General features: G+C 41.3%; 1 protein-coding gene across 4 annotated transcripts in view; it reads right to left on the bottom strand.

Annotated features, from left to right (window-relative positions):
• Window positions 1–1,791: 1,791 nt before the first annotated feature.
• LOC133563499 (ubiquitin-conjugating enzyme E2 Q2-like) overlaps window positions 1,792–25,293 on the bottom strand; it is a 29,748-nt gene continuing 6,246 nt past the window's right edge. For 2 of the 4 annotated variants that reach the window (XM_061917659.1, XM_061917662.1), the window contains exons 2-13: window positions 18,532–18,636; window positions 16,349–16,471; window positions 16,231–16,287; window positions 15,995–16,147; window positions 10,107–10,191; window positions 6,004–6,064; window positions 5,848–5,938; window positions 5,714–5,772; window positions 5,586–5,634; window positions 5,419–5,514; window positions 2,343–2,409; window positions 1,792–2,264 (exon numbers count right to left, since the gene is read on the bottom strand). In XM_061917659.1, coding sequence (XP_061773643.1) covers window positions 2,233–2,264; window positions 2,343–2,409; window positions 5,419–5,514; window positions 5,586–5,634; window positions 5,714–5,772; window positions 5,848–5,938; window positions 6,004–6,064; window positions 10,107–10,191; window positions 15,995–16,147; window positions 16,231–16,287; window positions 16,349–16,471; window positions 18,532–18,636 — 978 coding nt within the window. In that variant the 3' untranslated portion in view covers window positions 1,792–2,232. The remainder of the gene's footprint in view (window positions 2,265–2,342; window positions 2,410–5,418; window positions 5,515–5,585; window positions 5,635–5,713; window positions 5,773–5,847; window positions 5,939–6,003; window positions 6,065–10,106; window positions 10,192–15,994; window positions 16,148–16,230; window positions 16,288–16,348; window positions 16,472–18,531; window positions 18,637–25,293) is intronic. The other 2 variants (XM_061917661.1, XM_061917660.1) reach the window with 2 other exon arrangements.

The following is a 25,293-nucleotide window of genomic DNA, read 5'->3' as shown; positions in this document are numbered from 1 at the left end:
AAACAAGACGTCGTGATGCTCCATTCTGCTGAAACTTTCTGAAACAAGACATCATGATGCTCCATTCTGCTGAAACATTCTGAAACAAGACGTCGTGATGCTCCATTCTGCTGAAACATTCTGAAACAAGACATCATGATGCTCCATTCTGCTGAAACATTCTGAAACAAGACATGATGATGCTCCATTCTGCTGAAACATTCTGAAACAAGACATCATGATGCTCCATTCTGCTGAAACATTCTGAAACAAGACGTCGTGATGCTCCATTCTGCTGAAACATTCTGAAACAAGACATCATGATGCTCCATTCTGCTGAAACATTCTGAAACAAGACATCATGATTCTCCATTCTGCTGAAACATTCTGAAACAAGACATGATGATGCTCCATTCTGCTGAAACATTCTGAAACAAGACATCATGATGCTCCATTCTGCTGAAACATTCTGAAACAAGACGTCATGATGCTCCATTCTGCTGAAACATTCTGAAACAAGACATCATGATGCTCCATTCTGCTGAAAAATTCTGAAACAAGACATCATGATGCTCCATTCTGCTGAAACATTCTGAAACAAGACGTCATGATGCTCCATTCTGCTGAAACATTCTGAAACAAGACATCATGATGCTCCATTCTGCTGAAACATTCTGAAACAAGACATCATGATGCTCCATTCTGCTGAAACATTCTGAAACAAGACATCATGATGCTCCATTCTGCTGAAACATTCTGAAACAAGACATCATGATGCTCCATTCTGCTGAAACATTCTGAAACAAGACATCATGATGCTCCATTCTGCTGAAACATTCTGAAACAAGACGTCATGATGCTCCATTCTGCTGAAACATTCTGAAACAAGACATCATGATGCTCCATTCTGAAACAAGACATGATGATGCTCCATTCTGCTGAAACATTCTGAAACAAGACATGATGATGCTCCATTCTGCTGAAACATTCTGAAACAAGACATGATGATGCTCCATTCTGCTGAAACATTCTGAAACAAGACATGATGATGCTCCATTCTGCTGAAACATTCTGAAACAAGACATGATGATGCTCCATTCTGCTGAAACATTCTGAAACAAGACATGATGATGCTCCATTCTGCTGAAACATTCTGAAACAAGACATCATGATGCTCCATTCTGCTGAAACATTCTGAAACAAGACGTCATGATGCTCCATTCTGCTGAAACATTCTGAAACAAGACATCATGATGCTCCATTCTGCTGAAACATTCTGAAACAAGACGTCATGATGCTCCATTCTGCTGAAACATTCTGAAACAAGACATCATGATGCTCCATTCTGCTGAAACATTCTGAAACAAGACATGATGATGCTCCATTCTGCTGAAACATTCTGAAACAAGACATGATGATGCTCCATTCTGCTGAAACATTCTGAAACAAGACATGATGATGCTCCATTCTGCTGAAACATTCTGAAACAAGACATGATGATGCTCCATTCTGCTGAAACATTCTGAAACAAGACATGATGATGCTCCCTCCATTCACCACAGAAGTGCCTATTTGATTTTTTCCCAAGTTCTCTCACGATAAGCCATAGTTCATCTGGACCCGAAACATTCTGAAACAAGACATGATGATGCTCCATTCTGCTGAAACATTCTGAAACAAGACATGATGAAGCTCCCTCCATTCACCACAGAAGTGCCTATTTGATTTTTTTTTTTTCCCAAGTTCTCTCACGATAAGCCATAGTTCATCTGGACCCGAACGCTGCATATTTTGGGAAGAAAGAGCAGTATGTCATTTCCTTTTGAACAGAAGCCTTCAAGCTATGACAACTGGCTCATTTATTGTCTAGGATTCTCATAATATAATAAAAAAAACATTTGCTAGAACAATATTTGTACCTGTTAATAATAATAATAATTAAAAAAAAGCTCAATAAAAACAGGTGAGGCGTCGTGCCATTTTTGAAGGCTCTGGTACGGCTTTCAGAGTTCCCGTTTGAAGTCCATTTTGTCAAAGCAGCTGAAGGAGAAACATTTCCTCCACGTTGGAAGTGGAGAGCAGACAATGGAAGATATATGAAGAGGACAAGGAACAGCCTCACATCATACGAAGGATACTTGTCAGGTGAAGCAACCGAGCAGCTCTGCACTCCCAACAAGTCTGACTGGGAAATAGTCCAAAGAAACTGAGACACTTTGCTTCATGTTCCCAGTGCATAGTAGTCAGCTTCCCTCATCCGTCCTCTTTAGGGGGCGTGTACCAGCCTGATGCAGGAGAAGAAGACTTGAGTCATGTAAGTGGGCGTGTCCTGATCCCAAACCAGTGACAAGTGTACCACGTACCGTTCTTTTCATGAATCTGCACAAGGGACTTGTATGACTGTTGTGCTCGGGCCAGATTGTACTGCTTCTTTGGGACACAAACACACAATTAGATGAATGCAATTGACATCGAACACCCGCTGAGTAGCACAACAAACATGTTCAAGAGCACGCAGAGGTACATACGGTACAGGTCAAAAGCTTGGACACACCTTCTCAATGCAATGCCTTTTCTATTTATGTTGAAGATTGTCACTGAAGGCATGAAAACTATGACACCTTTCATACAGAAAAGTGCTGCATGGATCCTGATGAGAGTGCGGAAATATGAACACGTCACACCGATTCTCAAATCCCTTCACTGGCTTCCTGTTCCACTCAGGATTGAATACAAAGTCTCTCTACTAACCCACCAGTGCCTCCGTGGAAATGCCCCCCTCTACCTCAAAGAACTACTCACCCTTAAATCCTCCACGGGACACCTCCGCTCCAAACAGGCTAACTTCCTCCAACCTCCGAGGACAAATCTACGAACTATGGGAGACCGGGCTTTCTGCTCCCAGTCTGTGGAACGCTCTCCCTGACCACTTGAGGGCACCGCAGACTGGATGCTTTTAAAAAAAGGCTTAAAAACCCTTCTTTTTAAAAAAATCATTTTTTTTTATATAATATGCATACTAGTTCTAGCTATTAGGCTGTTCTAGTTTTTATTTTTATCATCTTTTTGTTTCTTTAATACACTGTAGCACTTTGAGACTGTTTATTCAATGTAAAGTGCTTTTTTACAAATAAAGTATATTATTAAAATTAAAAGTGAAAACCATTTGAGAATATAAAACATGTTTTCAGTTATTTCACCTTTTTTCTTCAGGTGCATAACTCCACGTGTTCATACATAGTTTTGATGCCTTCAGAGACCATCTACAATGTAAATAGTCGTGAAAATACAGAAAAAGCATTGAATGAGAAGGTGTATGCAAACTTTTGCCTGTTGGCAGCGGCATGATACCTAGAAAGCAGCTACTGCCATCTCATTAGGAGGTTGCGGTTAGACGGTCAATACAGTGATTTACAAACTTTACGGGTTCGTAAATGAAAAAGTTTCCATAGTGAAGCATGTCTTTTTCAGCCGCTCTGCCCCTCATCTTGGGAACTCTCTACCACCAGACCTTCGTAACTTAGACTCAATATCCCTCTTCAAATCAAGACTCAAAACACACCTATTCCCGACTGCTTATTCATTGTGAATCTTATTAATCTTTGTTGTTTTCATCCAATTGATTTTATTGTTTTGATTTTGTACAGTGTCCTTGAGGCCCAGAAAGGCACCTTATAAGTCAAATGTATGAAAAATAGTAAATTCCATTTGGATGAGTTCTTAAACAGGTAGGTTTTTCTATCATACATTTAAAACTATTGGCTTAATTCAGCTTGTGTATGTTTACTTTGTATGCAAGTCCCCCCACCAGCTTGTTCTTCTTCATTTGTGAATATTGTAGTAAAGAGCGGCGTGTTGGTCCTCCCGGAGATTGCCACTAATAAGGCTCACATGCCAGAGAAAAGAGTTTTCCAATCGCGTAATCTAGGTGTGCTAATCCGATTTTTTCACAAGCCGAAGACGACCAGATAAGGTGTTTCCATGTGTTTAAGAAAGCTAATTTTGAGCAGAATTATTTGAAAAATGGAACCAAGTCCTTACATTGAAACATAGTGAGTGTACAAGCAGCATGGCCAATTATGCAAGTGTGTCCATGACATCATCTTCCACCACAAACAGATATTGAAACCCTGATTATCACTTATTCTTCCAAAGTTTTCGGTTCAACTGTAGGTATGACAAAAATGAACGATCAGACAATTGCAAAAAGCCTGCATCATAAATCATCCTAAATGTGATGCAATGTACCGGTAGTTCTCCGCCATTGTGAACCACAACAACAAATGTACAGTACAGGACAAAATGTTTGGACACACCTTCTTCTCAGTCAATGCAATATTTTCTTTATTTTCATGAAGATTGTCACATCAAAACTATCAATGAACACATGGGAAGTTGTGAAATAACTGAAAACATGTTTTATATTCTAGATTCTTCCAAAGAGCCACTCTTTTCTCTGATTACTGCTCTGCACACTCTTGGCATTCTCTCCACGAGCTTCAAGAGTCACTGAAATGGTTTTCGCTTGATCGCTGTGCCTTAACAGGGTTGATTAGTGGAATTTCTTGCTTTATCGATAAGGTTGGGACCATCAGTTGTGTTGTGAATGAGAAGGTGTGTCCGAACTTTTTTCCTGTACTGTAGTTAAACTTTTAAGCTCCGGAGCAGTCAAAACTGATCATTATTATGTATTTGTCAAGTCTATTGCATTGCAAGCCATTTGGTGGACATAATGTTGGAGGGGGTGAGTCTATTTTAATCCTTCCACTCCTGGTCATGTAATTATTGCTTTTAACCAGGTTTCTTTTACCCTCTGACTCTGTTTTTTCTGACGCTGAGAATGTCTCCACTGGTGAAACAGCCTTGAACTCAGTGGCTCCTTTAAAAAGCAAAAAGGCCAAAACTAAATCAGAACCCTGGTTTGGTGAGAGAACCCGTGCTTCTCTGTTGCGGGCCCCAAACTCTGGAAGGATCTCCCTCTTTGTGTGAGACAGACCCCTTCTTTGGCTATTTTTAAGACCCTTCTCAAAACCAATTTTTATTCACTGGCTTTTAACCCAGCATGAGTCTTTAAACTGGTTTTAACTTGTAACTTTTTAACTGCTTTTTATCTAAAAAAATGTTCTTAGGGTAATTTGTATTTGCTTTTTCAATGTGTATTTTGCTTCTGTTTTAAATGTTATTTTTTAGTTTCCTCTATTTCTTTGTGGTGTACAGCCCTTTGTTCTTGAACTGCGGTTGTTTTTTTAAAGGGCTTTATAAATAAAGTTGGTATGGTATGGTATTCAAGTAGTTTTGCATATAACTGGTTTGCATCCGATGGCAGATCTCAAATAGCAAACGAATTGGCTTCTAAATCCTTGTGATGTTGACGTGAGGCCTGACTGAAGACACTTAAACACGAATAGTGGCAATCCATGAATACATAGATTGTGTCACCTTATTGGCCCCAAACTGAACCCTGGCCTTTCCTTTCACTAGAGTTGCATTGATCTGCATGATGACAGATTCTATGGAATAGGCACTGCTCCACCCCTGCAAAATACAAAAGAAAACACAGGATTTGGAAATCACAGTCATGTAGTATGCTAAAATGATTAAGCCACCTGTTTTGTGAGAAGTTCCATACACAATGCTCCTCCTGCAAGAACATAACTGGAAAATAAATGTGAGAATTATTCCTGGAAAGGAATGTGTACTCAAACAGGGCAAGATGAGATGAGCGCTCACTCACCCTCCAGAGAGCACAGGACAGACAACTCGCACAAAAGGTGGGTCAAAAGGAAAATTATCCTGTCAAAACAAGGAAAATAAATATTTCAGTCTTTAGTGCAGAAACGGAACTTGATAGTAAATAAGATAACTCACTTTATAAGACAGATTGAGCAAAATGTAGTCCACCCCTTCCTTTTCTTTTAAGACCTGCAAATCACTGTGCAGCAGACTATCTGGGTCGACCCTAGAAAGAAACAGGTCAAATGTAACAGAAATCACACAGAAACCAACAGAGTTCTCGCCACTTACGTCCTTAGCTTGACATGCCAATCATAAAGGCTGTCGTTGACTAGTTCCACTGAATAAATACCTGTGAAATGACACATACAGACATGACATTAGAAGTGGGCCAGATGACCTACAAATTACTCAAAATTATTATTTTTCCTTCAAATTGTGACAGCCATAATTGTGTTGTATGAATAAATATGTTTGTTGATGTTGTGCATCAAGAGTGTTTAATATTTAAGATTTAATTTATGTTGTGTGCAAAGCAAGAGCTGCTCTTATGTGCTGTTGTGACTAATATTAGGATGTTTCTATAATAAATCAGATTTGAAAACATTGCATATGAATTACAACAGTGGTTCTCAACCTTTTTTTCAGTGATGTACCCCCTGTGAACATTTTTTTAATTCGAGTACCCCCTAATCAGAGCAAAGCATTTTTGGTTGAAAAACACTATGTCATCAGTTTCTGATTTATTAAATTGTATAACAGTGCAAAATGTTGCTCATTTGTAGTGGTCTTTCTTCAACTATTTGGAAAAAAAGATATAAACATAACTAAAAACTTGTTGAAAAATAAACAAGTGATTCAATTATAAATGAAGATTTCTACACATAGATATTTGGGGATTGTAATAGAGATCCATCTGGATTCATCAACTTCATTCTAAACATTTCTTCACAAAAAAACAAGTCTTTAACATCGATATTTATGGAACATGTCCACAAAAAAATCTAGCTGTCAACACATTGTTGTATTTCTTTTCACACTTTATGAACTTACATCCATATTTTGTTGAAGCATTATTCAATAAATATATTTATAAAGGATTTCTTAATTGTTGCTATTTTTAGAATATTTAAAAAAAATATCACGTGCCCCTTGGCATACCTTCAAGTACCCCCAGGGGTAAGCGTACCCCCATTTGAGAACCACTGAATCTAACACACACGCACGCGCACGCGCACACACACACACACACACACACACACACACACACACACACACACACACACACACACACACACGTTATCATTTGGAATGGGGACCAAGTTTGTGCGGACCAGCCTTGTGGAGGCATAAAAAAATGAGGCTTGATGTCCACTGGCCAGTTAGCTCATACACGTCTTTAAATCTCTGGATCGATGAAGTCATGTGCTGATCAGTCTTAGTGGGGACCCTGGGGAAAAAGAGTTCATATGCTTCATGGGGACCAACTTAAAATCATTTTGCGTAATGCGCACAAATTTGTACGTGACTACTGAGGACCCTTTTAAAAAAAAAGTGATTACCTGTAACTATACACGGAAGAAGCGTGAGCAGAGCAGTGAGTGCAGTACCAGCTACAGCCTGATGAGGGGGCTGCTGTGCAAATGTCTCACACTCAAACTAACCAGTAAACATGTTTTATGGGCCAAACATTAAAAATCATCTTCAGAATGGATCTGACTATCATTTAAAAAGGTTTCCCTTTAGGGACCTGTTTTTTTGTCCCCATACTGTTAGAGGTCCCCTAAAGGTGTAAACAGAGCGATGTCCCTTGTCGCCATTAAGTCAGCATTGCCAGAACACACAAAATATCTGGCCTGAAATAACCCATTTGTGTGATTTCAATGAGTCTTCTAGGATGGTTACTGCTTGCCTACATTTCCTGCCTCTTGCCTTTTATGTCAACACCAAGTTTTGACCTCTGTCGAGGAACCCAGTGAAGTTAAAAGAAAAAACAGGAATTAAAAATATCACTCTGGGGTGAAGGTGCCCTTTGGGGAAGTTGAAGAGATTTTGCCATTTTTAAAATGCTTTGGAAGGCATTTCCTACATAGACTTTCTTTAAAAATGCAAGAAAGCCTAGCAATGGTTTCTACCTACTAGATGCTATGATCTAAACCCATTTGTCCAGACTATACCACAGCATCAAAAGTTAATTGTTTTTATGGAGAAAATATCTTCACCATATCAGTATTAGCCATTCCAACTATGTACTACAGCATTCGTAGTTAATATAGTTTGATTCTATTGAAAAACATTTCTTGACATATTAATAAGATATTCCAAAAGGTACAACATCCATGCTTTATTTCATTAGTTCAGTGTTTTGTATGGTTTTAGGAAATCTCTTCAATAAATCACTACAAGGCATTTCTTGAACACATGAAATATGATGGCTATAGTTGATAACAACTAATGTACATTTAAAAACTCAAAATATTTTGTTGAACTGTTAAAAAACACTTTAAGATCAATGTCTTGGAAAAATATATCACTCTTGAATCAACACAGTAGTTAATACTATGATCGACTTAAATTACAAACTACATGTGGGATGTAAATAATAATAGAAGTATAATTGTTGGTATATAATTGGTAGAAAGGTTTAACTAACAGGTGTACAAGGATACTTCACATGTCTTTACTGTGTATATAATTCAACCATACATCTCCCATCTCCCTTTGCAGCCATTCTCCCGAATTTCTCCCGATTCCCACCCGGATAACAATATTGGGGGCGTGCCTTAAAGGCCTTTAGCGTCCTCTACAACCTGTCGTCACGTCCACTTTTCATCCATACAAACAGCGTGCCGGCTCATACACACAATATATGCGGCTTTTACAAACACATAAGTGAATGCAATGCATACTTGGTCAACAGCCATACAGGTCACACTGAGGGTGGCCGTATAAACAACTTTAACACTGTTACAAATATGAGCTACACTGGGAACCTACACCAAACAAGAAAGACAAACACATTTCGGGAGAACATCCGCACCGTAACGCAGCAGAACAAATACCCAAAACCCCTTGCAGCACTAACTCTTCCGGGACGCAACAATATACACCCCTGCTAAAGCCTATAATTTGAATCGCCACTACACCACGAAGCAGGAGGAAAAATAGCAAAATCTGTCTGATGAGAGCGCGCAAGGAAGGCTGATGCGTTGATGGTAAAACTGCAAAACCAACAAGGACTTTTTGCCAAATTTCACACCCCCAGAGATGCAGCCGTCAGGAAAAGTTTTGTTATTTGTCACAAAATCGCCAGAAAAAGTAAAGCGTTTTCTGACGGAGAGTTTAAGGAGTGCTTATTGGACTCTGTTGCGCTGATATAACCGGAGAAGAGGGGTGCATTTGACAACGTGTCACTCTCCCGACGCACTGTAACGAGGCGGGTTGAGACCATTCGCTGGAAACTCGGAGCTTCAGCTGAAGAACAGAACGGCCGACTTTGACTGTTTTTCTCAGGCTTTGGATGAGAGCTGCGATGTACGTGACATCGCCCAGCTGCTCATCTTCTTACACGGGATAACTGAAGACTTTCAAATGACAAAGGAGCTGGCAGCCATGCAGTCAAATAAAGGGACAACCACAAGTAATGACTTGTTCACAGAGGTAAAGGACATGTTAGGACTGAAATGGGACAAGCTGGCAGGTGTGACAACAGATGGTTGTCCAAATCTGACGGGGAAAAATGTTGGACTTTTAAAGAGGATGCAGGAGAAAGTGACATAAATTAACCTTTTGCAGAAATAGACATTTTTGCATTGTATTATATGGTAAAAATTAATTGCCCACCCCTGGTCTATAATAACACCAGAAAAAGATGCTACATTTGTTGCAAGACCTTTTTGATAAAGAAAAAGTCCCTAAAAGTCCTTAGACATTTGAACAATTCTCAACAAGGCATATTGTACAATAAACAGCAACCATTGAAAAAAAAGCAAAAAGATATAATATAAAAATATATGTAATACTAATTAATACCACAGATGTGTTTATAAATGTATCTATACATTAATGGAGCCATTTTAAATCAAATCATATCATAGCAAACTATGCAAATTATACGATGATGTCATTGTGACCACGCCCCTCACCACAGGTATCGACTTGGCAAACTAGAGGAAACCTAACCTTGATTTAATGCGTCATTTTCAAATGTTCCCATTTTCAGGCTGAAAAACCAACAGTCTTTTAAACAAAGGGTTAAAACAATCTTGTTTGTAACTCCATGTGTATTAGCCCATGCTGGTCAACAAGGCCCGAACATTTCATCTTTCATTAATATTGCTGCACACGGATGGGGAAACTGGACCGCTTTTGGTCAAGAAAGAGTCTTTAGTCACCTGTCTTGTAACTCTGTGATCTGTAGATCTCCCTGAGTTCCTTCATGAGGCGGTCCGAGGCCTGCACAGAGCCAGAAACTGCGCCCTGAAAAATGCAGAACTAGATTACATCATTGTCTTACTCCTTAAAGGGGAACTGCACTTTTTTTGGGGAGTTTTGCCTATCGTCCACAATCATTAGGAAAGACATGACGAGAAAAGGATTTTTTTTTTTTAATTCATTCTGATTGATAAATAAAATAAAATTAAAAAAACATCCAAATACCTCCATTAGGGTTTTATATAGATGATGTAAGTTTATATTCAATGTAGAAATGGAAACATTTATAATAAAATGTAATATTTACGTACTAAGATCATTTTAAGCATTCATTTAAAAAAACGCATCACGTTATTACTGCAGACTATTAGGGGTCAACAAACATAATAAATCATCAATTGCTGTCCAATGACTGCTGTCATTGGATGTCGACTGCTAGGATGTTCATATATTCTCATTTAGATGAAAAACGTCTCATAATCCTCGCAAAGAAAAGTGCTTTTTGTGTCGTGCTCGCCAGTTTCAGGTCCCAAACGGCTGTCAAAGTGTCCCAACTTGTCAGATTATATCCTTGGCCAGGTGAGATGCATGATTTACGATTTAGAATAAACTTACAGAGAGCAGCAAACCACACGATGATGTCAACAACGGGAGACACAGAAGTGATTATGTTCCCGCTTTAGTTTGTCTGCCTTAGTGTTTAAAATAACAATGTCAGCAATACTTGGTTAATATCCAAGTCACAAAATGTAAATTGAACACTGTTGGCACTTTTTGAATGGTTATTTATCAGATTTTATGGCTGAAATAGTGGAGCTCCAATTGGACTTATGTTTATTTAATATTTAAAATGCATTAAAAAAATCAACCCCTCCATCGTAATGTCTTCCATAACGATTGTGAACGATGGGCAAAATTCCCCCCAGAAATGCATTTCCCCTTTAACAAAAAGATGAACTATTCTATTGAGGTAAGACGTAATGATACATTAGCAATGACCCTCCGCTCTAAATTTTTCATTTGCTTCAGCAAATGCACAAATCCCCCTAAGAATTCCTGGTGCACATTGTGGTCACTCAAGTATTACACAGACCCAAAGCTGAGATCATAATTACTTACACGTCTATTAAAATAATATCATTCCAGCAGTAATTCCAATTATATTCATTTGAATATATAGTGAAGGAACAAAGTATGTGAACCCTTTGGATTACTTAAATGTAGGCATATATTGGTCATGAAATGTGGTCTGATCTTCATTTAAGTCACAAGACTAAAAAGTCTGCTTGAACTGATACCAGACAAAGAATCATATGTTTTCAGATTCTTATTTAGCATAGCATGCAAACATTCACAAGACAGGGAGGAAAAGATAAGTTAATCATCGGTTAATTCTCCTTTATCAGTAATAACTTCAACGTTTGTGGAGGCAACATGTCTGAGATGTGGACATCCAACATAAACCTGCAGACCGCAGACTACCAAATGCGCAATGTGGAAACAGTATGAGTAAGTACCAATGATTGTCTCACACACACGCACACACACACACACACACACACACACACACACTAGGTGTGGTGAAATGTGTCCTCTGCATCCCCTTGATGACACCCTGGGAAGTGAGGGGAGCAGTGGGCAGCAGCGGTGCCATGGTGATTTATCCCCCAATTCTAACCCTTGAAACTGAGTGTCAAGCATGGTTATAGTCTTTGGTATGACTCGGTCGGGGTTTGAACTCCCAACCTACCCATCTCAGAGCAGACACTCTAACCACTAGGCCACTGCATTACTGGCTGCTTGTTGGGGACATTGCAAAACGACAGAAGTTCAGAGTCTCCAAACACGAGGAGACAATCTCCAATACCACCAGAAAAAGATGCAAGTTGTGTCGTTAGTCACAACTTGTTAATTACAAAAAAGTAACCAAATGTTTGGAAAAGGGCCCAGATCGACTCGGAACACCAAAATGAAACTTGAAAAATGTTACAACGGTGGTGGTTTGTACTTCAAAATTGCTGATTTCCTTATTTCGCCGTCAATCAAACAGGAATTCAGCCTCAAGTCCTCCAACTATCATGCGGGAGCCAGCATTCAGGCTGGCAACTGCCCATAAACTCCAAGAGATATTCGGGCCGAGAATTCATCCATTGACTGTCTAGTTTGGTTGCAGTGCAACAACCAAACTAGAGCGACTATGCTTCCCTGTAGACTCCTTCATTGGACTGTGTCTCTGGTACCATTCTGTATTTGGCCTATCCATTATTGATTTAGTATTACAAAATATACAGTATATGCATTATACTATTTATATATATTGATCTTTTTTCAAATACTTTACATTATTATTTATTTCAATTTAGGTATTGTTTTAGATAATTTTTTTATTAGAGATGTCTGATAATGGCTTTTTTGCCGATATCCGACATTCTGATATTGTCCAACTCTTAATTACCGATTCCGATATCAACCGATAACGATATATACAGTCGTGGAATTAACAAATTATTATGCCTAATAATGGGGGTAGCGGTGGGTGTATAATGTAGCGTCCTGGAAGAGTTAGTGCTGCAAGGGGTTCTGGGTATTTGTTCTTTTGTGTTTACCTTGTATTATGGTGCGGATGTTCTCCCTAAATGTGTTTGTCATTTTTGTTTGGTGTGGGTTCACAGTGTGGCGGATATTTGTAACAGTGTTAAAGTTGTTTGTACAGCCACCCTCAGTGTGACCTGTATGGCTGTTGACCAAGTATGGCTTGCATTCACTTGTGTGTGTGAAAAGCCGTAGATATTATGTGATTGGGCCGGCACGCAAAGGCAGTGCCTTTAAGGTTTATTGGCGTGCTGTACTTCTCCCTATGTCCGTGTACCACTCTGTACAGCGGCGTTTAAAAAAAGTTGTACATTTTACTTTTTGAAACGGATACCGGTAACTTCCGATATTACATTTCAAAGCATTTATCGGCCGATAATATGTCCAATATTATTGGACATCTCTATTTTTTATCTTATGTTGTTGGAATTTAATTGTTTGAGTATAACTAGAAAATGTTTACAAAATCCAGACTTAGTAACAGAGTGCACATGACAGCGGTGGTGTGTGTGTGTGTGTGTGTGTGTGTGTGTGTGTGTGTGTGTGTGGCGGCGAACAGCGGAGAAGTTTTTTTTTTTTTTTAATAATAATCTTATCAATGCACATATGTTGCAGCTGAGATAGGCTCCAGCACACTCGGCGACCCAGCAAGGGACAGGTGGTTGAAAATGGATAGATGGATGTTTATTTCAATGCTGATTAAGTTTATTTTCAAACTGAAATAATGAAGCTAATGGCAAGAAAAATATATGCTGTTTATCAAAACAATTTTCCTTAAAATAGGCATTGAGGCTGTACAGTTTCTTTTATCCGATTACTTGACATATCGATAAAATTCAGAATGTTTCAATCAGGGTTTTTTTTTTTGCAGATTCCAATCATCCATGAGTGACATTGGCCGATACCAACACCGATCACAATGACTGTACACGTTTCTTTATATCCATTGTGAGTCCAAATGACAGTTTAACAATATCCCCACAATATTTAAATCAGGTCTTTATTCTCTCTTTTTACATGCAATTGTTTGAGCAAAACAAAGTAAAAAGTAAAGAATAATTAAACGAAAGCAAAATCAACTATCCACTACTCTTTCATATGATTTTGTTTTGCCTTCAAAGTCCTCTTTTGTCCAAGGATATATATCCTGAGTGTGTAAACATAAACAATCTATCCAATCACTCTTGTATTGATCATTTACTGATACTAGCTCTGGTATTGGCACCACCAATTTATTGAATGAGGCGTGCCGCTGTCGAGTGCTGACTCAGAGTGTCTCCATTCAACTTTTTCATTCCAATACAATACCGATATGGGGACATTGGGGCTTGGCCGATACTCATATCAATCCAATACAATATCAGCAGTAATCATCCATCCATCCATTTTCTACCGCTTATTCCCTTTCGGGGTTGCGGGGGGCGCTGGCGCCTATCTCAGCTACAATCGGGTACATACTTTTATTTTGTAGTGTGGAATGTTAGAAGAGGTTTGCTCAAGTGAAAATACTCATTGAGACAACAATGGTAAGTATGAAAACACTAACCTTATGGCAGATCTGTGCTTTTTTTGAAGGAGAGTGTTAATTTGCATTTTTGTGACACCTAGTGGTCACAAGAATTCATTAAATTGAGGGCATGATGCAGTAAATTGAAAGATGTTGACATGTTGGTTACTGGATACTTTCTCATACGCTCCTGCCTTGGAGACTTTGTGTTTATGTAAGTAATATGCAACTATAATCATGTGATACTTGTTTATTTTGACAAATGTGCTGCTTTAAACTGCAATATTGTTCAATTAAGTACATTTATGGCAAATGTCCACAGAGTAGTCTACAGTATAGCTTGTCATGTTTAACTTTTGTAAACAACTAAAATAAAATAAAAGATGACCTTTCTGTGCAGATTGGAGGACCTTTGGATGTTAACCAACTGCCCAAGTAAGCGCGCGGCTGGACTGCTTGTATCGGCGAGTTTAGATGCAAGCCAATATCATCCGATACTTGTTTTTTTGCTGGTATTCCACTCATATTCCATATCAGTATTGGATCGGGAAACACCTCATTTGTGTTAATTTTTTGTTAACATTGCTTACTTTCTAGTATTGTTTTAAAATCCTCCCAAATGATTTGAAGTGAAGTTTAAGTACCAATGATTGTCACACACACTCGGCGTGGTGAAGATTGTGTGGATAAAGCCATAAGGACTCTTTCCGGGACATCTTCTGGATTGTCTGCATGTTTTTAAAAAGGTACATGTCCCACTACAACAAGCATAACAATACATCCATCGTTAACTAATAATTAGGAATAACAGCTTCAGAACACTTGTCAACACGCGACACATCTCCATGACAACCATCTACCATGATCGGTCAGCTCTAATCAGACGGCGACGGTAGCTTTTAGTAGCTTGCTCTAAAATAAGGTAAACAACCAAGACAACACTAAAAACTATTTGACATTTGTCTTTTAAGTTTGTTAACATTCGACCCCGTGCGACTGAGCAGAAAATACGTGACGTAAATGTAAGGGCGGCATAGCTCGGTTGGTAGAGTGGCCGTGCCAGCAACTTGAGAGTTGCAGGTTCGATTCCCGCTTGTGCCATCCTAGTTACTGCTGTTGTGTCCTTGGGCAAGACACTTTACCCACCTGCTCCCAGTGCCACCCACACTGGTTTAAATGTAACTTAGATATTGGGTGTCACTATGTAAAGCGCTTTGAGTCACTTGAGAAAAGCGCTATATAAATATAATTCACAACAGACGTAACCAGGAAGTGTCCTGTAGGCTGTACCGTCTCGGTTCATATCGCTCCAGCCGCTGCTTACCAGGACCCACACTCTGTCCACCGCATGGTCTGGGTCCTTGGAAGGAGGCTGCCTGACTTGGGACCAGTGCAGAATGAAGTGCGTCCCAGAGTCACCAGCCTTGGCGTCACTATAGACAGCCATTTTAAACTTGACAAGTCAATGGCGTTTTAAAATCGTGTTTTATCATCTTCGTCTCTCAGCAAAGGTAAAACCGTTTTTAATTTTTTAACCTTTCTGAAGAAGTCGGCCAATATTATCGGTCATCTCTAGTAAAAAGTGGATAGAGTGCAGAATATTACTTCTTGGAGTCACACTGTTAGAGATAGGCCTTGACAACCACATCCGATTCGCATTTCGGCTACGCGCACAAAACAGCAAGTTGTAATTTTAAAACGTACAAAATGGGACTTTTAATACACTGGTATTTAGGAAAACAAACTTACATTTAAGTGGTCCTGTCTCTGGTTTTTACGAATCTTCTCCAAGATGGCAAGATTTTCTTTTTCGATTCCGTCATCTTCTGACTTTTTGCCTTCTACCGGCTCTTCTTCTTTCATGTCGTAATGGTCCAAGTCTTGGTCCAGGTCAATGTCCTGCTGCCACAGTCAATCGGTGGCATTTAGATAAGAGTTCATAAAAAATAATAACACATTTTCCCAGAAGTAAAATACATTGCTACCTCTCCCATTTCTTCCTCTTCTTCCTCCTCAGACGTCACCTCATCAGATGGCCCGTGCTGAAGTTAAAATAAGTCATCCAACATGACAAAATAAACTGTTATTGCATTTAGCACATACTTTTGGTTCTTGAATAATGGGGCCAGCAGGTAGAGGCTGGTCGAGCATCTCTGCATCTGGATGCTGAGGCAGGTTGTAAAGCCGGCAGAGGTCACAAATGAGACGCTTTAACTGCTGAAGAAGCTGCACAGAGTGTTGACAGGAAACAACATTAAAAATGGATTATGTCACCAGCTCAAAATAAAAAAAAAAAACATTTGAATAAAAAACAAAACAAAAGAAGAAGTCCACCAACCGCTAGCAATTGTAACCAAAAGTGGTTTGACAAAACAAATTTACAAATACATGTACAGTAGAGGCCAAAGGTTTGGACACACCTTCTCCTCATTCAATGTGTTTTCTTTATTTTCATGACTATTTACATTGTACATTGTCACATCAAAATGAATCAATAAACACATGTGGAGTTATGTACTTAACAAAAAAAAGGTGAAATAACTGAAAACATGTTTTATATTCTAGTTTCTTCACAATAGCCGCCCTTTGCTCTGATTGGTGCATTGCACACTCTTGGCATTCTCTCCATGAGCTTCAAGAGGTAGTCACCTGAAATGGTTTTCACTTCATCTTATCGAGAGAATGTCAAGAGTGTGCAAACCAGTAATTAGAGCAAAAGGTGGCTATTTTGAAGAAACTAGACTATAAAAACATGTTTTCAGTCATTTTTTGTGAAGTACATAACTCCAAATGTGTTCATTCCTAGTTTCAATGTGACAATCTACAATGTAAATAGTCATGAAAATAAAGGAAAAATACATTGAATGAGAAGGTGTGTCCCAACTTTTGGCCTGTACTGTATAAATTTGCCACAACTAAGGTTGAACTTTATTAAAAAATGCTATTTGGTGTCATCATCTGTGGTACGGAACATGTTTTGGCAAGTTATGATCTGTTAGTTTTGGACTCCCTTAGTTCCTGTTGTGTGTACTCCTGGGCTTATTCTTTTTTTTAGTTTATTTGGAACACGAACACACTTACAGTATAATACATCACACAGTTTCATATCATTTCACTTGACATCATGTCCGAAAAGGAGTAGGAAGAAGCAAAGCTTATTTATTCCTACCCCTTTCCCACTTCAGAGCGTTTAAAAATATATAGAATCATTTACTGACCTTTTTATAATAAAATAACATCTGTGAATTAGTATACACAACCCTTTTGTAACATGTAATCAATTAATTCAGTCATTATTAACATGCTGAGAAGCAGAATATCTGATTTTCAATAAGGTTGAAAGTATTTCTCAGAATTCTTCTTCTTTGTACTTCGTAAGCGCTATTCATTTGAACAACCTCTTAAATGATCTTAAGTTATTTTGGTCACCATGGTGATTAATTGGGTTCACCTGCCTCTGGTTAGTGGTCCCACACACAGCTGCTGTCAACCACTAATCAGAGAGCTGTTTTATTCACCTTGCTCGCCACGCTCAGGCTGGCATCATTGTTTGCTGCAAGCAACAGGCACCTAGCTTCATGTCTTGTTTCTATCTTCTTCAGTCCTCTGCTAAGTTTCTAGCTTAGCGTCACGTGCGACTTTTGGTTTGCTTCCTGTTTTTTGATATGCGTTATGATTTGCAAAGATGAAATCATATCCTACCTTAAGGCTGTCGTCCGGACTTGTCCATTTTGCATCCCGAGAGAACAACCGAGCAGTAAACTGCGAGACCCCCACGTGACATTTGGGACAAATAAAGTGACTAAGATTCAAGCTGTCGATCACAGCATGACAGTTGCACATACACAAAATAGATCTTGGAAAGCGGTTGCTAAATTCTTGTTGAACCGGTGAGTAATAATGCACTTTGTGACTTCAATAAGTGCCACGTTGGCATTTTTTTCCATAACTTGAGTTGATTTTGGAAAACCTTGTTACGTTGTTTAATGCATCCAGCGGGGCACCACAACAAAATTAGGCATAATAATTTGTTAATTCCACAACTCTATATATCGGTATCGGTTGATATCGGAATCGGTAATTACGAGTTGGACAATATCGGATATCGACAAAAAAGCCATCATCGGACATCTCTAATTACATCCTGAATGACTTCTTTTCATCTGTGTGGATCACCATGTGCTTTCAACTTAATGCATCCATTATGGGGAAATCTAAAGAATCAGATTTTATAATGAAATCAAAGAGCTCTAGTCTGTGAACTGGATCCATGTGGGTAAACTCACCAACGTGCTGCCTTTGCGGACATCTTCTAAGCGCTCCAACACTTCTGCCAGACTTGGATCATCGGAGTCTACAAACCATATTGGGGGTGTTGAGGGATAAGACTCCTGCAAGAAAACAGAAAATGGCAATGAAGACGTGTTGATTCAGGCTCCTGGAAACTATAAACTGGACTGGTCAATATATAGACAAACACACACAGTACAGGCCAAAAGTTTGGACACACCTCATTCAATGTGTTTTAGAATAGGTCTTTAAGGATAGGTCTTTATTGTCATTGCACCAGTTTTCAGCACAAACCCGTTCAGGATTACACAAACCAACAGTGTACAGGGTTACAGAAGAGTAACGCTGATGAGTCACCACAAGGCCCCCCGTAAAAGATGGGGAAAAAGGTAAACGCTGGGAAAAGATGACTAAAAAAATACAATCTAGACTGGGCTACTAAGGGGACCCAGTCTGGAGTGGGAGAAAACCTCCATAGCAAAGCACAAATACATATTACAACATACATCTCGAGATATCTAGCAACAGAGGGGAGGGAGTGCAGGGTCATGGTGGCTGGCCGCAGCTTTCAGGTGCTGCCCATCCTTCCATCACGCCTATGGGATTCACGTTGAGGGCGTTGGATATGTGTGTGTGGCGTATATTCTTTTTGTGGATGCATGTGTGTGTGCAAGCCTGTAGTGTCTCTGTTCCGTGGCCTTGATGTCGTGCAGCCGATAAGTCCAAAGTCAACAACAACAGGTGTGTGTTTGTTGTGTCTTCGCCGCACTGTCCTTCGGGAGAGTCTCGAAGCCAGGGAAACTATCCAAGTTAGAATGTTTTGTATACAAGTGAAAATAAAATGTGCTTTTCACTCTAAATTGTCCATGACTGGTCCTCAAACTCCTGCGGGGCAGACAGTCCGATGCGATTCAAATCACAAGAGTGTCCACAGTTCTTCCTGCATCCCCCAATCATTGATGGCAGCTTTGGAGTACTTTGTAGACTGCCAGCAACTTCCAATTTGTGGACAAACCAGAGCAACGCTTACTCCAATCAGCAGATGTCCAGTTGTCAGAATTCCCAATAAGTAAATAGCTTCACGTCCTCGACTTAAAAGGGTTGCCAGGCACTCAGCACTCCTTCTCCCAAGAGTCCGTCACGTGTCCAGCAACAACCGCTCCGTCACGACAAGCAGGTTCCACCAAACTCAAGATCTTGTCAATTTCGTTGAGGCCAGTTAAATAGTTCCAATGTTTAGATTTGGAGAGCAGTGCAAAAAGAGGCAACATAAAAAGTGAAGACAAGACAAAGAAGCAAGCAGGAGAGATAAGGGAGAGGAAAGGTGAGTGTCCACCCTCGAAGAGTGCCAGTGAGAAAAGTTTGGACACACCTTCTCATTCAATGCATTTTATTTATTTTCATGACTATTTACATTGGAGATTGTCACTGAAGGCATCAAAACTATGAATGAACACATGTGGAGTTATGCACTTAACAAAATAAAAGGTGAAATAACTGAAAACATGTTTTAAATTGTAGTTTCTTCAAAATAACCACCCTTTGATCTGATTACTGCTTTGTACACTCCCGGCATTCTCTGCATGAGCTTCATGGTTGTCACTTCACAGGTGTCATAGTTTTGATGCCTTCAGTGACAATGTACCATGTAAATAGTCATGAAAATAAAGAAAACACAATTAAAATAGAAGGTGTTATGTTATATATTGGTAAATACATGTATTTACATGCTTAACAATATATGTGATCAGGTACTATGATGTTGACGGAGACTCTAGGTTCCTTTCTTGTGTTTCTTCATCTGAAGATCAATATCTTTGTTTTTGTTTTCTCTATTTGACATGTACAAAGTGATCGTGGAAAGGGTAAGCATAATAAGCTTTTAGCTTCAGCCTATCCCTTTTTGGTCAGGACATGTAAACAGATACTTGTTTTTATTTATCTGCTATGCACTTGAAGTGTACTGTTTACATGAATTGATGACCAAAGGAAAAGCACAGAATTGAAAAAGAGTGAGAACAGAAGCTGGCTTGACAAGCAGGCATATTTAATGAACAGGTCATTTAAAACCAAGCAATATGGTGGATGTCTCACCACATGAATAATCATCTCTGCGAGTCCATCTTTGCTAAACCTATCACCGGGCTGAGTCCATCTTCCGGTGGCCAATCATGCGACCGGGTCTCGCTTTTCAAATGTCCAACTCCATCTTTTGGTTACCCAATCATAGTGTGAATGCAAACGTTTTGGCCCGTCCCTCCAGAGCGATCGTTTGAGCTTTTTCGCACTTCTCGTTGTGGCAGCACTTCGTAGCCTTTTAGGCCTAATTTTCAATTCACTATTAATCATTTTTTAAGTTAAACAATACTGCCAATGCATAGTTGTCTTTTTTCATTATTTATGCATATGTCTAAAGACATAGTCTTCCCAACGTGTCCTGGGTCTTCTCTGTGGCCTCCTACTGGTCGGACGTGCCCCAAACACCTCACCTGGCTCCTCTCCATGTGGAGGAGCAGCAGCTTTACTTTGAGTTCCTCCCGGATGGCAGAGCTTCTCACCCTATCTCTAAGGGAGAGACCTGCCACCCGGCGGAGGAAACTCATTTGGGCCGCTTGTACCCGTGATCTTGTCCTTTCGGTCATAACCCAAAACTCATGACCATAGGTGAGGACAGGAACGTGGATCGACTGGTAAATTGAGAGCTTTGCCTTCCGGCTCAGCTCCTTCTTCACCACAACGGATCGATACAGCGTTCGCATTACTGAAGACGCCGCACCGATCCGCCTGTCGATCTCACGATCCACTCTTCCCTCACTCGTGAACAAGACTCCCAGGTACTTGAACTCCTCCACTTGGGGCAGGGTCTCCTCCCCAACCTGGAGATGCCACTCCACCCTTTTCTGGGCGAGAACCATGGACTCTGACTTGGAGGTGCTGATTCTCATCCCAGTCGCTTCACACTTGGCTGCGAACCGATCCAGTGAGAGCTGAAGATCCTGGCCAGATGAAGCCATCAGGACCACATCATCTGCAAAAAGCAGAGACCTAATCCTGCAGCCACCAAACCTGATCCCTTCAAAGCCCTGACTGCACCTAGAAAATCTGTCCATAAATGTTATGAACAGACTGGGTGACAAAGGGCAGCCGTGGCGGACTCAAACCTGCACTGGAAATGTGTCCGACTTACTGCCAGCAATGCGGACTGAGCTCTGACACTAAACGTACAGGTAGCGGACCGCCACGATTAGTCCCATTTAGTTGAACTACTTTTATGTCACACATGCTTGTGCTGTGTATCTTGTGCAGAGCCTGCAGGACATACACTGAAAAGTTGTTTTTTTGATCTGGCAACCTTAATAAAGTTGAGATATCGCAGAATATTCTGACTTTTTGACCAAACTACGCTGGAGTCCTTCTCCGAGCTAGGATGCTACGCTAACCTGATGCTCGGACCACTGCATGGGGGCCAACCGACGACAACAAGCTGGAACAACAGCATGGCAGACAGGCTCACTCTTCTGGTTATCCATCCATCCATTTTTTACCGCTTGTCCCTCTCGGGATCATGGTGGTGATGGAGCCTATCCCACTGGATAAGGGCCAACAGACGACAACAAGCCCAAACAAAAGCATGGCAGACCGGGGAGGAGCTGACCATAGACTCGGGGGCATGGTTAGCAAAGGAAGGCTCTCTCTTCCGGTTATCCATCCATTTCCTATCGCTTTTCCCAGCTTATCTCAACTGCATTTGGGCGGAAGGTGGGATACACCCTGGACAAGTCTCCACCTCATCACAGGGCCAACACAGATAGACAGACAACATTCACACACTAGGGACCATTTAGTGTTGCCAATCAACCTATCCCCAGGTGCATGTCTTTGGAGGTGGGAGGGGCCTATCCCCAGGTGCATGTCTTTGGAGGTGGGAGGGGCCTCTCCCCTAGTGCATGGCTTTGGAGGTGGGAGGGGCCTATCCCCAGGTGCATGTCTTTGGAGGTGGGAGGAAGCCTGAGTAGAACCCACGAAGTCACAGGGAGAACCTGCAAACTCCACACAGAAGGATCGAACCTTCGTGTTGTGAGGCAGACGTAGTAAACCCTTTTCCCCTGTGTTGCCTGGATTATTGATATATTTGTTTCTATTTTATGTTATATATTTTTGACAGGAGCTTTCCAGTTCAATTTATTCAAAATGTGGTTTCATTTACTCTTTCAATTTGTATTCCGTCTACTTGTATCTGTGTTTGACTTTATCTTCTATTGTTACCAAATAGCATTATTTTAGTCTTACTGGGATTCAAAGATAGTCTGTTTTGGTCAAACCATCTTTTTGGATTTGTTATTTTCTTCTGTTGTTATTTGCATTAGCTTCTCTGTGTTCGCTCCACAACAACACGGCACCGTGTCATCCGTGAGTAATACAAACTTTAAATATTTTTGTAACTTGACAAAATGTCATTTCATATGTAGAGAGGGAAGCTAATGTTTGCTAGCATGCATGCTAGCATTACTTAGATAGCTGTCCTTATTTTTATTACTATTGTTGTTATTCGACACTTCCTGAAAGTTCACTCGGCACAAAAGTGGTCTTTTCGAGGCCTTGACACGGACCACAGTGAAAGGGGTGCGTAGGCGGAAATGGGCTGCCGAGTAAAGTGTGAGTTAGCCCGTCGGCCTCGTCCAGGACACACCGTCATTATGAGTTGGGTAAAGTGCGAGTTAGCCGCCGAGTAAAGTGCGAGTTAGCCGCCGAGTAAAGTGCGAGTCACCAGCCGAGTAAAGTGCGAGTTAGCAGCCGAGTAAAGTGCGGGTCACCAGCCGAGTAAAGTGCGAGTTAGCAGCCGAGTAAAGTGCGAGTCACCAGCCGAGTAAAGTGCGAGTTAGCAGCCGAGTAAAGTGCGAGTCACCAGCCGAGTAAAGTGCGAGTTAGCAGCCGAGTAAAGTGCGAGTTAGCAGCCGAGTAAAGTGCGAGTTAGCAGCCGAGTAAAGTGCGAGTTAGCAGCCGAGTAAAGTGCGGGTCACCAGCCGAGTAAAGTGCGAGTCACCAGCCGAGTAAAGTGCGAGTTAGCAGCCGAGTAAAGTGCGAGTCACCAGCCGAGTAAAGTGCGAGTTAGCAGCCGAGTAAAGTGCGAGTCACCAGCCGAGTAAAGTGCGAGTTAGCAGCCGAGTAAAGTGCGAGTCACCAGCCGAGTAAAGTGCGAGTTAGCAGCCGAGTAAAGTGCGAGTCACCAGCCGAGTAAAGTGCGAGTTAGCAGCCGAGTAAAGTGCGAGTCACCAGCCGAGTAAAGTGCGAGTCAGCAGCCGAGTAAAGTGCGAGTCAGCAGCCGAGTAAAGTGCGAGTTAGCCGCCGAGTAAAGTGCGAGTTAGCAGCCGAGTAAAGTGCGAGTCAGCAGCCGAGTAAAGTGCGAGTCACCAGCCGAGTAAAGTGCGAGTCAGCAGCCGAATAACGTGCGAGTTAGCAGCCGAGTAAAGTGCGAGTTAGCAGCCGAGTAAAGTGCGAGTCACCAGCCGAGTAAAGTGCGAGTTAGCAGCCGAGTAAAGTGCGAGTCAGCAGCCGAATAACGTGCGAGTTAGCAGCCGAGTAAAGTGCGAGTTAGCAGCCGAGTAAAGTGCGAGTCACCAGCCGAGTAAAGTGCGAGTTAGCAGCCGAGTAAAGTGCGAGTTAGCAGCCGAGTAAAGTGCGAGTTAGCAGCCGAGTAAAGTGCGAGTCACCAGCCGAGTAAAGTGCGAGTTAGCAGCCGAGTAAAGTGCGAGTCACCAGCCGAGTAAAGTGCGAGTCAGCAGCCGAGTAAAGTGCAAGTTAGCAGCCGAGTAAAGAGTGAGTCAGCAGCCGAGTAAAGTGCGAGTCAGCAGCCGAGTAAAGTACGAGTCAGCAGCCGAGTAAAGTGCGAGTTAGCAGCCGAGTAAAGTGCGAGTTAGCAGCCGAGTAAAGTGCGAGTCACCAGCCGAGTAAAGTGCGAGTTAGCAGCCGAGTAAAGTGCGAGTTAGCAGCCGAGTAAAGTGCGAGTTAGCAGCCGAGTAAAGTGCGAGTTAGCAGCCGAGTAAAGTGCGAGTTAGCAGCCGAGTAAAGTGCGAGTTAGCAGCCGAGTAAAGTGCGAGTTAGCAGCCGAGTAAAGTGCGAGTTAGCAGCCGAGTAAAGTGCGAGTCAGCAGCCGAGTAAAGTGCGAGTCAGCAGCCGAGTAAAGTGCGAGTTAGCAGCCGAGTAAAGTGCGAGTTAGCAGCCGAGTAAAGTGCGAGTCACCAGCCGAGTAAAGTGCGAGTTAGCAGCCGAGTAAAGTGCGAGTTAGCAGCCGAGTAAAGTGCGAGTTAGCAGCCGAGTAAAGTGCGGGTCACCAGCCGAGTAAAGTGCGAGTCACCAGCCGAGTAAAGTGCGAGTTAGCAGCCGAGTAAAGTGCGAGTCACCAGCCGAGTAAAGTGCGAGTTAGCAGCCGAGTAAAGTGCGAGTCACCAGCCGAGTAAAGTGCGAGTTAGCAGCCGAGTAAAGTGCGAGTCACCAGCCGAGTAAAGTGCGAGTTAGCAGCCGAGTAAAGTGCGAGTCACCAGCCGAGTAAAGTGCGAGTTAGCAGCCGAGTAAAGTGCGAGTCACCAGCCGAGTAAAGTGCGAGTCAGCAGCCGAGTAAAGTGCGAGTCAGCAGCCGAGTAAAGTGCGAGTTAGCCGCCGAGTAAAGTGCGAGTTAGCAGCCGAGTAAAGTGCGAGTCAGCAGCCGAGTAAAGTGCGAGTCACCAGCCGAGTAAAGTGCGAGTCAGCAGCCGAATAAC

This window comes from Nerophis ophidion, linkage group LG12, assembly GCF_033978795.1.
Source record: "Nerophis ophidion isolate RoL-2023_Sa linkage group LG12, RoL_Noph_v1.0, whole genome shotgun sequence".
Lineage (NCBI taxonomy): Eukaryota > Metazoa > Chordata > Actinopteri > Syngnathiformes > Syngnathidae > Nerophis > Nerophis ophidion.
This window is presented reverse-complemented; position numbering and strand designations above follow the sequence as displayed.